Source organism: Ailuropoda melanoleuca, chromosome 17 (assembly GCF_002007445.2).
Source record: "Ailuropoda melanoleuca isolate Jingjing chromosome 17, ASM200744v2, whole genome shotgun sequence".
Taxonomy (NCBI): domain Eukaryota; kingdom Metazoa; phylum Chordata; class Mammalia; order Carnivora; family Ursidae; genus Ailuropoda; species Ailuropoda melanoleuca.
The window spans coordinates 15,836,232-15,848,192 of NC_048234.1; the positions used below are offsets into that span (position 1 = coordinate 15,836,232).

General features: G+C 59.2%; 1 protein-coding gene across 4 annotated transcripts in view; it reads right to left on the minus strand.

Annotated features, from left to right (window-relative positions):
* The window catches only part of SEMA4D (semaphorin 4D), a 42,002-nt gene extending 30,387 nt beyond the window's left edge, over positions 1 to 11,615 (minus strand). For all 4 annotated transcript variants that reach the window (XM_034646935.1, XM_034646933.1, XM_034646932.1 and 1 more), the window contains exons 1-3: positions 11,473 to 11,615; positions 10,546 to 10,612; positions 304 to 652 (exon numbers count right to left, since the gene is read on the minus strand). In XM_034646935.1, the coding sequence (XP_034502826.1) occupies positions 304 to 652; positions 10,546 to 10,612; positions 11,473 to 11,600 (544 nt within the window). In that variant the 5' untranslated portion in view covers positions 11,601 to 11,615. The remainder of the gene's footprint in view (positions 1 to 303; positions 653 to 10,545; positions 10,613 to 11,472) is intronic.
* Between the last annotated feature and the right edge of the window lie 346 nt (positions 11,616 to 11,961).

An 11,961-nucleotide genomic window follows, 5' to 3' on the forward strand; every position in this document is an offset into this window, starting at 1 on the left:
GACAGAAAGTACGGACGGCAATGAGAGCAGTTGGCGGGAAGCTCGGCTACCCGTCATGAAATGTCCTCAAACAGGGCGTTGAGTGTGGTGTGTGCCCGGGCAGCGTGCGCCACACGTCCCCAAGCTCTCCGGGGCCCTGGACTTAGAACCTAGCCAGCAACCCGGGAACAGGCCGGGCCAGCGTTCCCTGTGGCCCAGGCGCCTTCTCCAACGCAGCTGCCCGCCCGCAGGGACAGGAGCGCACACCCAGCAGGGGCCGCGGAGCCCGCGCGTCGACCGCGAGAGCAGGGCCGGCCCGTTTACCTCTGTGCTCCCAGGTGATCCTGGGCTTGGGTGCAAAGGCCACCGCCATCCCAAACACCATGGCCAGGGCTGCGAGCAGCCCCCCGACGGGGGCGCACATCCTCACGTGCAGACGCCGCAGAGGGCGCTTGGGCAGCAAACGCTCGTGGGCCGGGGGGCCGCGGTGGGTGTCACGGCGGACGCTGCTCAGAGCCTGGGGGCTGCGACCCGCGGCACAGCCTGGGGCTGGCGGGCGGTGCGAACCCCGAGGACCCGCATTTCCCAGGCGCCGGGCAAGGTCACCACCGCCAACGTTGAAGGCCACCCGGTTCTTAAATGGCGTGCTTCTTTTTGGCCTCGCGAAGAAATTCTGGAAGCAAGTGAGAACAAAGGTTACGGGTCAGGATGTGTGTTGTAACACCCGCTTTCTATTCTCCACTGTGCCCTGGGCTCTGTGTTTGCAGGGGTGGTGGGGGCGTAGCCCCATGCTGACACTGCGACCCAGTCACCCAGGGGCAGAGCTCCAGGGCAGACACGGGAACCCAGACTGGGACAACCGCCCACCTGGCTGCCCAGCTTCCCCCCTGCACGGATGCTGCTCATGGCCTGCTGTAACGCGAATGCAAAGGCATGAACCAGGGAAGAGGTTCCCCCCAGACCCTGGCTTCCCAGCTCCCGTGACGCTCGTCGGGGAGGTCAGCCAGGGCGAAAGACCAAGAGCACCGCGTGGAGGCTGAGCCGTGTGCACGTGTGTATGCACACTCACACACACGTGACCTTGCCGTGCAGGATGGCTGACCTCCCGCTGCAGACAGGGCCACCCCCAACGCCCTGCTCCTCCAGCTGCACCTGAGAAGTCCCCACGCCCCAGGAAGCGTGGTCACGGGCTCTCGGGGTCCCTGGGAAGCAGCTTGTTGGAGTCTGCAGGTCTCCCACCCCCCAAACTCTGCCCCACGTGCCATCCGCAAGGTGCCCTGCTGTGGGGGGCAGGAGAGCCTCTCTGCAGACCGCAGAGGCAGGGCAGGCAAACGCCAGGGTTCGCACTGACCCGGAGCCCCTGCCAGGACCCCAGTGGGACCGTGACATGGATTCCTTCTGGCTTCTCAGGATAGGGCTGCAACCAAACAGCTGTGGGAGCAGAGGCAGGACCCCCGTCCTTCCTTCCCAGACGTGCTGCCCCCAGGGAGGCCCCACATGAGATCCACTGGCACCCCCCCCCACCGAGGTTTCCTCTTCTGTGAGATGATGGAGCAGCCTGACCCCTCCCCCAGAGCTCACCCCCGTCTCTTCCTTCCATCCCATCAAGTCAACCCACCTCAGATCTCTCAGTCCCACGGGCCCGTGGGCCCCTCTCTGGAGCCTTCCCCCTCCCCCACCATCACCACCCCTCAGGGACATCCAAGGGGCAGTCAGCTCCACACCTCCCCCAACAGTTCCCTCCTGCTCAGCCACCCCAGGGCCCCCACAACCTACCAAATACCAGGCCCTACTGCTTCCTGGCATCTCAGGCCCAACCAAACCTCCCAAGGTTTGAGGGGAAGTTTTGAGTTTCTGTTCATCTAGCCAAGTCACTGCCTCCAGGAAGCCCTTCTGGGCTGCCTCCTCATCCTGCCCAGGAGGTTACCTCTCATGCCCCTGGAACCCTTGTCTGGCCCTAAAGCCCAGCACGTGGCATGGCTTGCCCTTGGCATCACGGTGGACTTAACGGGTTCTCCTTTATTGTACCTTTGTCTGTTTTTTATGCCTGTGCACAGGGCACAACTGCCCCTCTCCACTTGGTAAAGAAAGGACTCGTGGGGCTCCTGGGGGAGGGCTGACAGTGGGCACGGCCAGGCCTCAGCTGCTCGCCCCCCCTCCTTGCTGGGGTACCGCTCTGCCCTTCCCCTTCCCGCCAAAGGCGTGCCGGCCAGGTCTGTCCTCACCCTGACGCCACTCTCAGGCCCTGAAGCCAGGGAGCTCGCCCTCTCCGGGGACTGGCTCACCCTGCACAGGGGCCAGCACCTTGCTCCGTGAAGGGCCAGATGGGCATTCTTTTCAAGTTTGGGTTGTACAGTCTCTGTCCCAGCTACTCAAGTCCACGGGGTGGCCCAAAAGCAGCCCCAGAGATGTGTGAAGGGAGGAGCGCGGCCGGGCGCCAACACAATTTACAGAAACGGGCGCCGGTCTGCAAGCCAGGTCCTGCGCCGGGGATCCATGGGGACGGCCAGCCCAGACACTTGGCAGCGAGGGCAGGACTAGACGCTAAATGCAGAAGGAGATGCACTGGGAGGCCGAGACCGGGAGGGACAGAGGGAGGGCTGTGTCATGGAGCTAGCGGAGCGGCCGTGAATGCTCCCTCTCCAGGGAGCTGGCTCTCAGCGCTCTCACCATGAAGGGCTGAACAGGGGACCCTGCTCTCCTGCCCGCAGCAGAGGAAAGAGGCATGACGCAGCTCCAGAAGCCCAGCCCGGGGCAGAGTCTGTGCCGGGTCCCTTACAGGACCCCCTCGTGAAGCAGCCCCATGGCGTCCGGTGAGCACTCAACACTCCTGCGGAAATCCTCCGCAGCCGCGGGACACTGAGGCCCTGGGGAAGGGCTGTGTGTGTGCGGGTGATGCTGACCGCCCCCCCCCGGGCCATCTCCATCACTGCTCCAGGCTGCACAATGCCCACCTCCATCCTGACCCCTCCACCCTACTTCCCTTCTTGCTACATGTGGCAGAGATCCCCAGCTTCCCGTCCCAGCATCCACAACCCCCTGTTCTTGTTCAGAGAATCTTGATTTTATGCGGGGTGGCAGTGCGGCCAGCTAACTACGTCTCCCAGCTCCCCTGCTGGCGGTTCCAAGGAACTGCACAGGTTATTTGGTAGGAATTCCAGGATGGCTCTTAAAGAAGACTGACTCAGCTACTGTTTGCATTTTTGCCTTCAGTCTTTCCTCTGGTGCCTGGAACTCATATTTGATGGCTGGAGCTCAAGGTGCCACCTTGTGAATATGAAGACAAGGGCCTCATTCTACAAAGAGCTGAGCGAAAATCCACTGGGGACCCTCCCAACATACTGGAGACCTCACACCTGCTTTCTTCTGCCTACCTCTAGACCAGCTAATAAGCCAGTCATCTCTACTGTTTTTCAGGTTTTTATTACCAGCAGTTGGACAGAATTCCAAACAGATACCTCCCTATAGTACACTTACTAACCAGCAGCAGTGGCCAGAGTAAGGTTTTCAGTGTAAACCAGAGCGCATCATTTACCCACATGAAACGTCTCTTGGATTAAAGCTGAGTGTACGGCTGCAGTTCACCTCCCTTGCAGCCTCTCCTGTCTCACGCCCCTCTACCTTTCTGTCCAGGCCACATCTGGACACACAGAGCTCAGCCCGTGTACAAGGCTGCCTGTCAACACCATTCAGAGCACTTCCAAACAAGTCTGCTCCAGAGATCACGTGTGTAAACCCCACGGCATGTCTCGCCAGTTAACCCGAGAAGACGCTCTCCCCGTGACTGATGTGGAACGGCACGCAGCTCCCAAAGCCTCTCCACTCCGAGCTCCCACTCAGCTGAGGGGTTCTGGGAACGCTCAAGTCAGGGTCAGAGCAGGGGTTGTGGGGCGGGATGGCAGGGAGGGGTGAACTGGCAGATCTTTGCTGCACTGGAGTGGAATGCTGTGCGCATGTGGGGACGGGTATGTGGGAACTCTGTACTTCTGCTCCATTTCATGGTGAATCCAAAACCGCTCACAAGAGTAAAGTCTATTAAAACACACCAGCTCAGAGAGGTGCTTCTCAATCACAAGAGGGGCACGTGTGAGGCTTTGCACGAGCAAGCCCACAGCCCAGGTCACCTTATGGCTGCAGATTCGAGGCCCACTGGCCCGTTTCATCCCCCCCCCACCGCCCATATCACTGTGGAGCCAAGTTTGGTTTGTAACGGTCCAGTAACCCTGAATTCCTGCTCGGGTCCCTGACAGAACTTGCTCTTCTGGGCAGCCAGGCAAGGACCCGGATGTAGCAGACGGCAGAATCCCTGTGCAACCTGGCGTCCACACGGAGTTTATCTCGACTTTCTCCTCAAGCAGGTCCGATGCCGCTAAAGGACGTAAACCATGAGGACACAAAACGGGGAAAGCACAACGGCCCATGGAAAGGTAACGAAGCTTGGAAACTGGAAAGCAAACAGAAGAGCGTCACTGGCCATGTGCTGGCGAGCCCTTGCCACCCGGTCTCCACGCGGCAGGGGGGCCGTGCCCTGCTTTGCACCGCGTGCCGATTTCTGGGCTGGAGGTGGTGCTCTCAAGCTCCCAACGTGAAGTCACCAGACAGACAGGACAAGACGCACGGTGGCGCACCAGCTTGTGGCCCTCCCCACTGCATGAGCGCCAGATGCCAGGCAGCACGTGGCCCGCCCTCTGCCACACGCGTCCAGGAGGCACGTGGCCACAAGAGCGCATCAGTGAAAGGGACAGCAGAGGGATCGGGAAATGCACAGGAAGGAGGGAATTCTTTGCTTTTAACGCAGTGCACTCAAGTCTGCGTAGCACAGTTCAATAACGTCCGCGCCCACTGCCAGGGCCTGCACGCCACGGCTTGTCATCAACAGGCTCTGTGGGCCAAAGAGAGCTGCGACCAGAGCCCGGAAGGGGGGAGACGCCACAGGAATCCACCCAAGGAAATGAAAGTGAACTCAGAAAGGAAAATTTTGATTAAAGAAACAATGTCCAGTTGAAGGACGGGAAGATAAAACTGAGGCAGCTTCGTCCAAGCTGCAGAAAAAGACAAAGATAAAAACTGGGAAAGGAGAGAGGAGAGAGCCTGCAGTCCGGAGGCCCACGTCCAGCTGGCAGGACCTCCACAGAGCATGGAGGAGACACGAGAATGAGCAGAGAAATAGACATGTCCAGAACGGGAGGACATGTGTTTACAGAAAGCAAGCCCCCAGCAGGCCGATGAACGTGGGAAGACCACCACACCCGGTGCATTGCAGGGACATCTGAGACCCTCGGAGACTAAGGGGGGTCCTGGGAGCTTCTCAGGAGAAAACAGGCCCATACAGTGAGCTCTCCAGGGCCACCCTGATGACTGGGAGGGAGCAGAACGCCGTGGACATCACGGAGGAGGATGGCGTCCCATCCAGAATCCCGTACCAAGCTCAATTATCAACATGGGAGGGTTCAAACATGAGGGTTCCTAAAACTCTTACCTCCCTGACGTCCCTTCTCAGAAAGCTACCGAAGGATCTGCTCCAACAAAACGAGGGAGCTACTTTGCACATCTTCCCAAGAAAGAAGAACAGCCGGGGGCAGGAAGCCCCACCTGCCATGGAGAGGGGCCAGAGGGTGCAGGGCCTTTGCCCTTGAGGGGTGGGGAGGGGAGGCAGAGAGCCCCATCCTCATCTTCCACAGCAATACCATGTCCCACCCCTGGTCCGGGCACAAGCTGCCCCTCTTCCAGAACATTCTCGGTTGGCCCTGGTGGCTGGGCCTTCCCCATGGTGACACTGGCCCCAAGGCCACTCTTAGTGGGATGCCTACCCTCCCTTCCATCCCTTCCTGCCTCACCCTCTTCGTTGAGTGGCAGGCCTTCAACTTGCCTGTGGCCCTGGCCCCGTCTACAGTGCGCAGGACCAGGGAAAGGCAAACAGCCCAGTTAGGAGACCAAGGCTGGGGTTGGGGAGCCAAGTGGAGGCCTGAGGGGCAGGAAGTTCACAAACAAAATACCCAGAGTGAACGACCTTAGAATGGACAGATTTGGAACGGGCCAGAGCTCCAGTAGCTGCCCCTGACAAACACACCAGGTGAGTCTGGGCAGACGCTGAGTGGTAGCACGCACACCTTCCAGACAGCTGCACACGTGGGCTGGTGCCCACACGCTCCCCGAACCGGTCCACGTGAGAGGAGGGAACGTTCTCAATGCCCTTTCACCCGGACCCACCCAGATACCTCCATTCAGGAGCTGAGCAGCCACTTGCTCCCGGCCACCCCAGGCCACCCCAGGACACTTGGCCGATGTGCCGAAGGGCATGAGCGAGCTCCTGCTGCAGCACACAGGCTTCCCGACAGCCTCAGCCAGACCCTGCCTCTCCTTCCTGAACAGTCTCTAAAAAACACACACAAACGGCCGAAGGTGAGAGGTCCATCCTGGGGAGGGGCGGTGGGGCCTGCACGTTCTGCTTCAGGATGCGGGAAGGGCTGGATGGCACGTGTTGTCGTGTAGAGTTCATGCACCGCACGCGCTCGGACCCAGACCTGTGGCCCCGACGTGCTCCTGCGGGAATCCTGGCTCTGGGATAACGGGGGGCTCACAGTGGAAATATTAAAATGGACGCAAGTGGATAAAGTGCCCGTTGCGTTGGCTTTCCCAAGCATTTCTGAGAAGCAGATGCATTTCACCAGGAGCTGGGTGATGGGTGTGCGTTTTGTCCCCAGTGGGAAAGTGTCACACGGAACCAGGAGCCCAAGAGGGAGACAGGGTTCCACAACGTCAGCCCCAGTACCTACGTGTCGTTGTGTGCGTTCACGAGGACCGCATGGTCCCACTCCAAATGACAGCAGAATGGAAGTGAGCGGGGGCTCCGAGACCCTCACTCAGGCTGGCAGGGCCTGTCACCCGCCAGCTTTCCACCTGAGTGGCCCTGAAGCACGTCAGTGGCCAGCCACGGAGAAAACCACTTATCCAGCAACCAGCGAGGGTAAGGGCCAGTTCATGAAAGCGCCCACATGTCTGCATCTGTGTGCACGTGTGTGTAATGTAGATGTGTGCGTGCATGTGTGTACACGAGTGCATCTGTGTGCATATGTAGATGTGTGTGTCCATCTGTGTGCACGTGTAATGTAGATGTGCGTGTGCATCTGTGCGCGTGTAATGTAGATGTGTGCGTGCATGTGTGTACACGTGTGCATCTGTGTGCATGTGTGTGTAGATGTGTGCGTGCGTCTGTGTGCACGTGTAATGTAGATGTGTGCGTGCATCTGTGTGCACATGTGGATCTGTGTGCACACAATGCAGCTGTGCGTGTGCGTGTGAACTGCACGCACGCATGTACACGTGCACTCGTGTATGTCTGTATTTGCATGTCTGTGTGCGTCTGTGTATGTACACACGTGTGCATTCATGGGTGCCCAGACCCATGCGTGTGCACACTGGCAGGTGTGCAAGCACATGCACACACGTGTGTGGTGTGGGTTCAGTCTGCTGCACCCTAACAAGCCTGATCTGGTGTTCTGTTCCAACGTGTGATCAGGGACAGGCAGCGGGGACCTGTAAGCCAGACTCCGTGGACCAGGGGGGCCGTCTGGGATTGGCTTCCCCTCCTGGGACCAACTGTCTGTGGCCACAGGGGTGGGTCACAAAGGGGACACTGTTCACAAAGACGGCCTCAGGGCTACCCTGAACAGCAGGACACGAAACCAACATTCTGAGTGTGCTTGCCGGCACCCTGGGAATCTGCCAAAGGGCATCCTGGTGACAGCTGTGGCGGCTGCCTGAGGAGCCCGCTCAGCCCAGACGGCGTGGCTGAAGCCCCACGCGCCCTGCAGAGCCTGCAGCCCGGACAGCAGCAGACATGCACCTGCCCGCAGCCTCCCCTCCTTCTCGCCTGCCCCCAGGCTGGCCCCCAACCCCCCCCACCTGCCCCCAGGCTGGCTTCCACCCCTGGGCTCCCTTCCTACAGCTGCCTGTGGGGCTGTTGTTACCACCTTGCAAAAATGGCTGTGTCCCCTCAGGACTCAGGATGGGTTTCAGGAGCGCTCTGTGTCATGTGTCACGTGCATAATAAAGTTTATTGTTTGGACTTCAGTTTCCCCAGAACTCAGAACAATCCCCTGGAGCGTTGCCCCAGCTCCACCGCGATGCGTGTGCTCAGCCCTGGAGAGGGTCCCATTAGACAGGCACAGCAGGACAGCGGCCAGGACGCCTGCTCATCCCCCACCACCTCGCCGAGACAACCAAGCCACGGGGCGGGGGGATCCTGACACCCCTGGACCTCATTCCCTCGCCTGAACCTGGGCACGTGTGTGCCACGCATGTTCTGATGGGAGCCAGGAGGCAGACAGACGGCAGCGGGGTGATGCTGGTCAGACAACCAGATGACCGGCGAGTGCAGGAATGGGCAGTGGCTGCCCCAGAGGAGAGGCCTGCGGAGGGAGGAGTCACACGGCCTGTGTGACATCACCAGACCCTGTGCGCGCAGCCATAAACAACACTGCCTCCATCTAGGGGGTGGCACCTGTGTGTCCCTGACCCCCGCTTAGTGCCGGCCTGGCTTTTCCTGTTGGCTCCTTCCAGGGCGGCCGTTGGACCATCCAGGCTGGACGCTGGCTCCTGGGGGACAGTGGAGCTGTCCTGGGACACGACTGGCCTGCTCTGTGTCAGCCAGGCTGCAGGTGCCACAGGGAGCTCAGCATAGACGTCATCACGGAGGCTTCCAGAGCCAGAGGACTCCACTGACACCCGGGGGGTCATGTGAAATGCCACGGACATGGGTGCTTGGTCCCCAGTTAGAGGGGTGAGACACACACTCGGGTAAACAACAGTGCGACAGCTTTGCTTTAATTGGAAGTGACCCACATCCTCAATCCCTACCTCACAAAACCATCCCGACCTTCAGACCTAGCTCCCAGCGCGCACAAGTCCGCTAATACAGATACGTGAGCTAAGATACCACAGCCATTTACCTGCCACGAGGCAGACAGAAATCTAGAAGAGGGCTGTCAGCCGGTGCAGGGGAGGGGCGGGCAGGGGTTCCTGAGGGCGAGCCTCAGTTTCCCACGGAGCGCGTTCCTACCTCCCAGGGACTTGGGTGGCCCTGTGGTCCAGTGAGGATGCAGGTGCAACTGGGGGGTGTGCCTGTCAGGGGCTGCGTGACGGACACGCAGGAGACCGGCCGTGAGCATAGTGCACCCCAACCACGTGCTGAAGGCAGACGCACGGCAGCAGGTGGGATGGGCCACGCTGTCTCCATGGAGGAGGTGCTGCCCCCCCCGCCCACGGACAGGGATATAGGCACACGGACACTCAAGGACACACATCCAACCGTTAACAGCGGTCACCTCTGGGGAGGGAGGTGAACGGCCAGGGAACTCACTGTTGATGTCTGTTTTGTACCCAGTGAGTCAGACGTTTACAAAGTCACAACCCCCCCCCCCCCCCCCGACCCACCNCACACGCCCCATCCAGCACGCCCGGGCGCGGAGCAGCTCATCCTAAGGCAGTCGTGGGCCAGCCCCTCTCCTGGGGTCACTGGGCGTCCGTGACCTTTCTTTGTCCCGTCTGCATGTACGTAAAGAAGGGGCGAGGCCTCGTCTGCTCTCCACGCTGCAACCTTTAACCAGCACAAGGCAGGTACGAGGAGGACCCGTCCGCGGGGTGTTACCTCTGAGACCTCATTGCTGCTCTGCCCGCGTCACTGCACGGGCCTGGTCCTCCCTCCCAATTCCCCCAAGATCCCCAAATATTTTTTTAAGTAAGGAGATCAACAAACAAAATCAAAGATAAATGACCTGGGGGAAAAATACTCATAACCCAAGCACCAAGGCTCGGAATTCCTACTCTGTGCTGTACCCTCAACCTCACCAGGCAGCCCCCGGCCCAACAGGGCGGGTAACTGAAAGCACACGTGTGTGTGCCCATGCACAAACACGGACAGTGCTAAGGACCCCTGGGATAGAGTCGCGTTCACTAAAACTGCCCCAGCGAGACGGCCAGGCAGGTCCCGGTGACGGTGCCGAGGGGCGGACGTGGGGCGGTGGGGCTGCTGGAGGCCGGCCAGAGCCACGGCCGTGCGGGGCCAGCCACGGGACAGGAGTAACTACGAGGAGGAAGGGGGGTGTGGGCTTTCCTTCTGCTTTTCCATTAAACAGGTATTTCTCCTTCCTTTTAAACTGGAAATACGTGGTTGAAATGAAGATTAATCACAAAATGGCCCCAAACCAGGGCAGGGTGACAGGAGGAACCTCCCTCCATGTCAGACCCCACTGACAACGCCCCCGGCACCCCCAGAATGAGAAGCTGGAACTTTGCAATGCCTCCGGAGGCCGGCACCCCAGAGACAGCCAAAACAGAAATGCGGGGCAGGCAAGGCAGGGGTGGGGTGAGGAGAGGCAGGGCGTGCACAGGTCTCCCTGCGGCCTGCACGGACAGACGCCCGCAGAGCAGCAGCCGCGTCCTGACCTCTGCCCCCCGGAGCGCACAGGGAGTTGGGACCAGCCGTCTGCTGGATCCCACTGAAGCTTCGACAAGGTGTTGGCTTCGCTAAGCCTGGGTACAGGTGGAGAAACCACGCATTTTTACCTGTATCTTGTGTCTCCAGAAACTTCCCTCGGTCGCTTCTAGGATGGAGTCTTCAGAAATCTTGTCTCTGAAAATAACAGGAAAGGAAACTATTTCAACACGTAAGTCCTCTGTCCACGTAACCTCAGAATCACTTCGGCAGGGGCACCGAAAAGAAACTCTTGCAATTTTTTTTAGCCTCTGGACCCCAGGATGGGTGTGGCATTCATGCACTTGTGCAAATGGGAGGGAGGAGTGAGTGTGCACTCGCGCCCATAACGGAAGTGTAACCTGGCAGGTCCCCAACCGCTGACCACAGCCACTTCCCTGCAAAATAAGCCAATCAAATACGCCCCACGGTCCTGGTTAGCCATTTGCCAAAGGAGGATCAAGCTGTTAGTTTCAGGTCCGTATCCTTGAGAACTTATCATCACCGAAATCCAACAGTCGGGGGGAGACCTCAGAATGGGAGGCCCGAGTCCAGGAGGAGGACAAACTGCTAGGATCGGACTGGCAGCCCCAGCGGGCACTGTGCAGGTGCGTGACAGTGTCGAGGACATCTGTCAAGGACGCTGCACCCTTCATGGCTGCGAATGACCCAGCACAGGTTTTAAACCTCAGAGTCAAAGGCTAATGCGTCTCGGTGATTGGGGTATTTTTGTTTTCTTTTGCTTTAGGAGCTGGTACAATCCTTGCCAATTTTTGGAAGACAGCTGAAAAGTAGGAGGTGCTCGCTGGAAGAGGGCCGACACCCCGTCTCTCCCACACGGCACCCACAGAGTGGGACCAGTCATGCCCACAGCACACAGAAGGCTGGTACCCCACTCCCACACCTACAACACACGACTCCCAAGGTCACTCAGGGCCCCTTGCGGCCCGAGACATGTCCCGTGAATCCCGAGCAAATGAGACCCCCGAGTGCTGGTGGAAATGGTTAGGATTCCTTACTTCTCACTGTGTTGGGCTTGCAAAGGCTGATTCTGGGTCAGCTTCCAAGCAGAAAGATCTTCACATGCGAGCACACAGGGAAGCGTCCCCCGACAAGGCCGTACCCTCCCAGCACCCAGAACCCACATCTGCTGTTTGAACGCCGGGGGACATGTTGCCACGGCCGATGGACAGGAGACCCGCAAACGTGACCGAGCGTGGGCTTCACCTGTTCGCAGGGCAGGCAGCGCACAGTGACCTCCTGCACACTCCCAACAACACTTAGGGGAAAGAGAAAGCGATCCACGCGTAAGCAAGAGGTTTACGTAAACAACCTGAATGCCAAGAAATTCAAAACTGAAAAATTTCTCGCTTCTGGAAATTCAAGAAGCCTTTGTCACTTCAATAAATACAAGTCCAGAGCTGCCTACTCTGTGGTCACACAAGGCGCGTCTCGTGTTCACCCCGATTTCATGGCGCTGAGCACCAAGGGCAGGCTGGGACATCTGT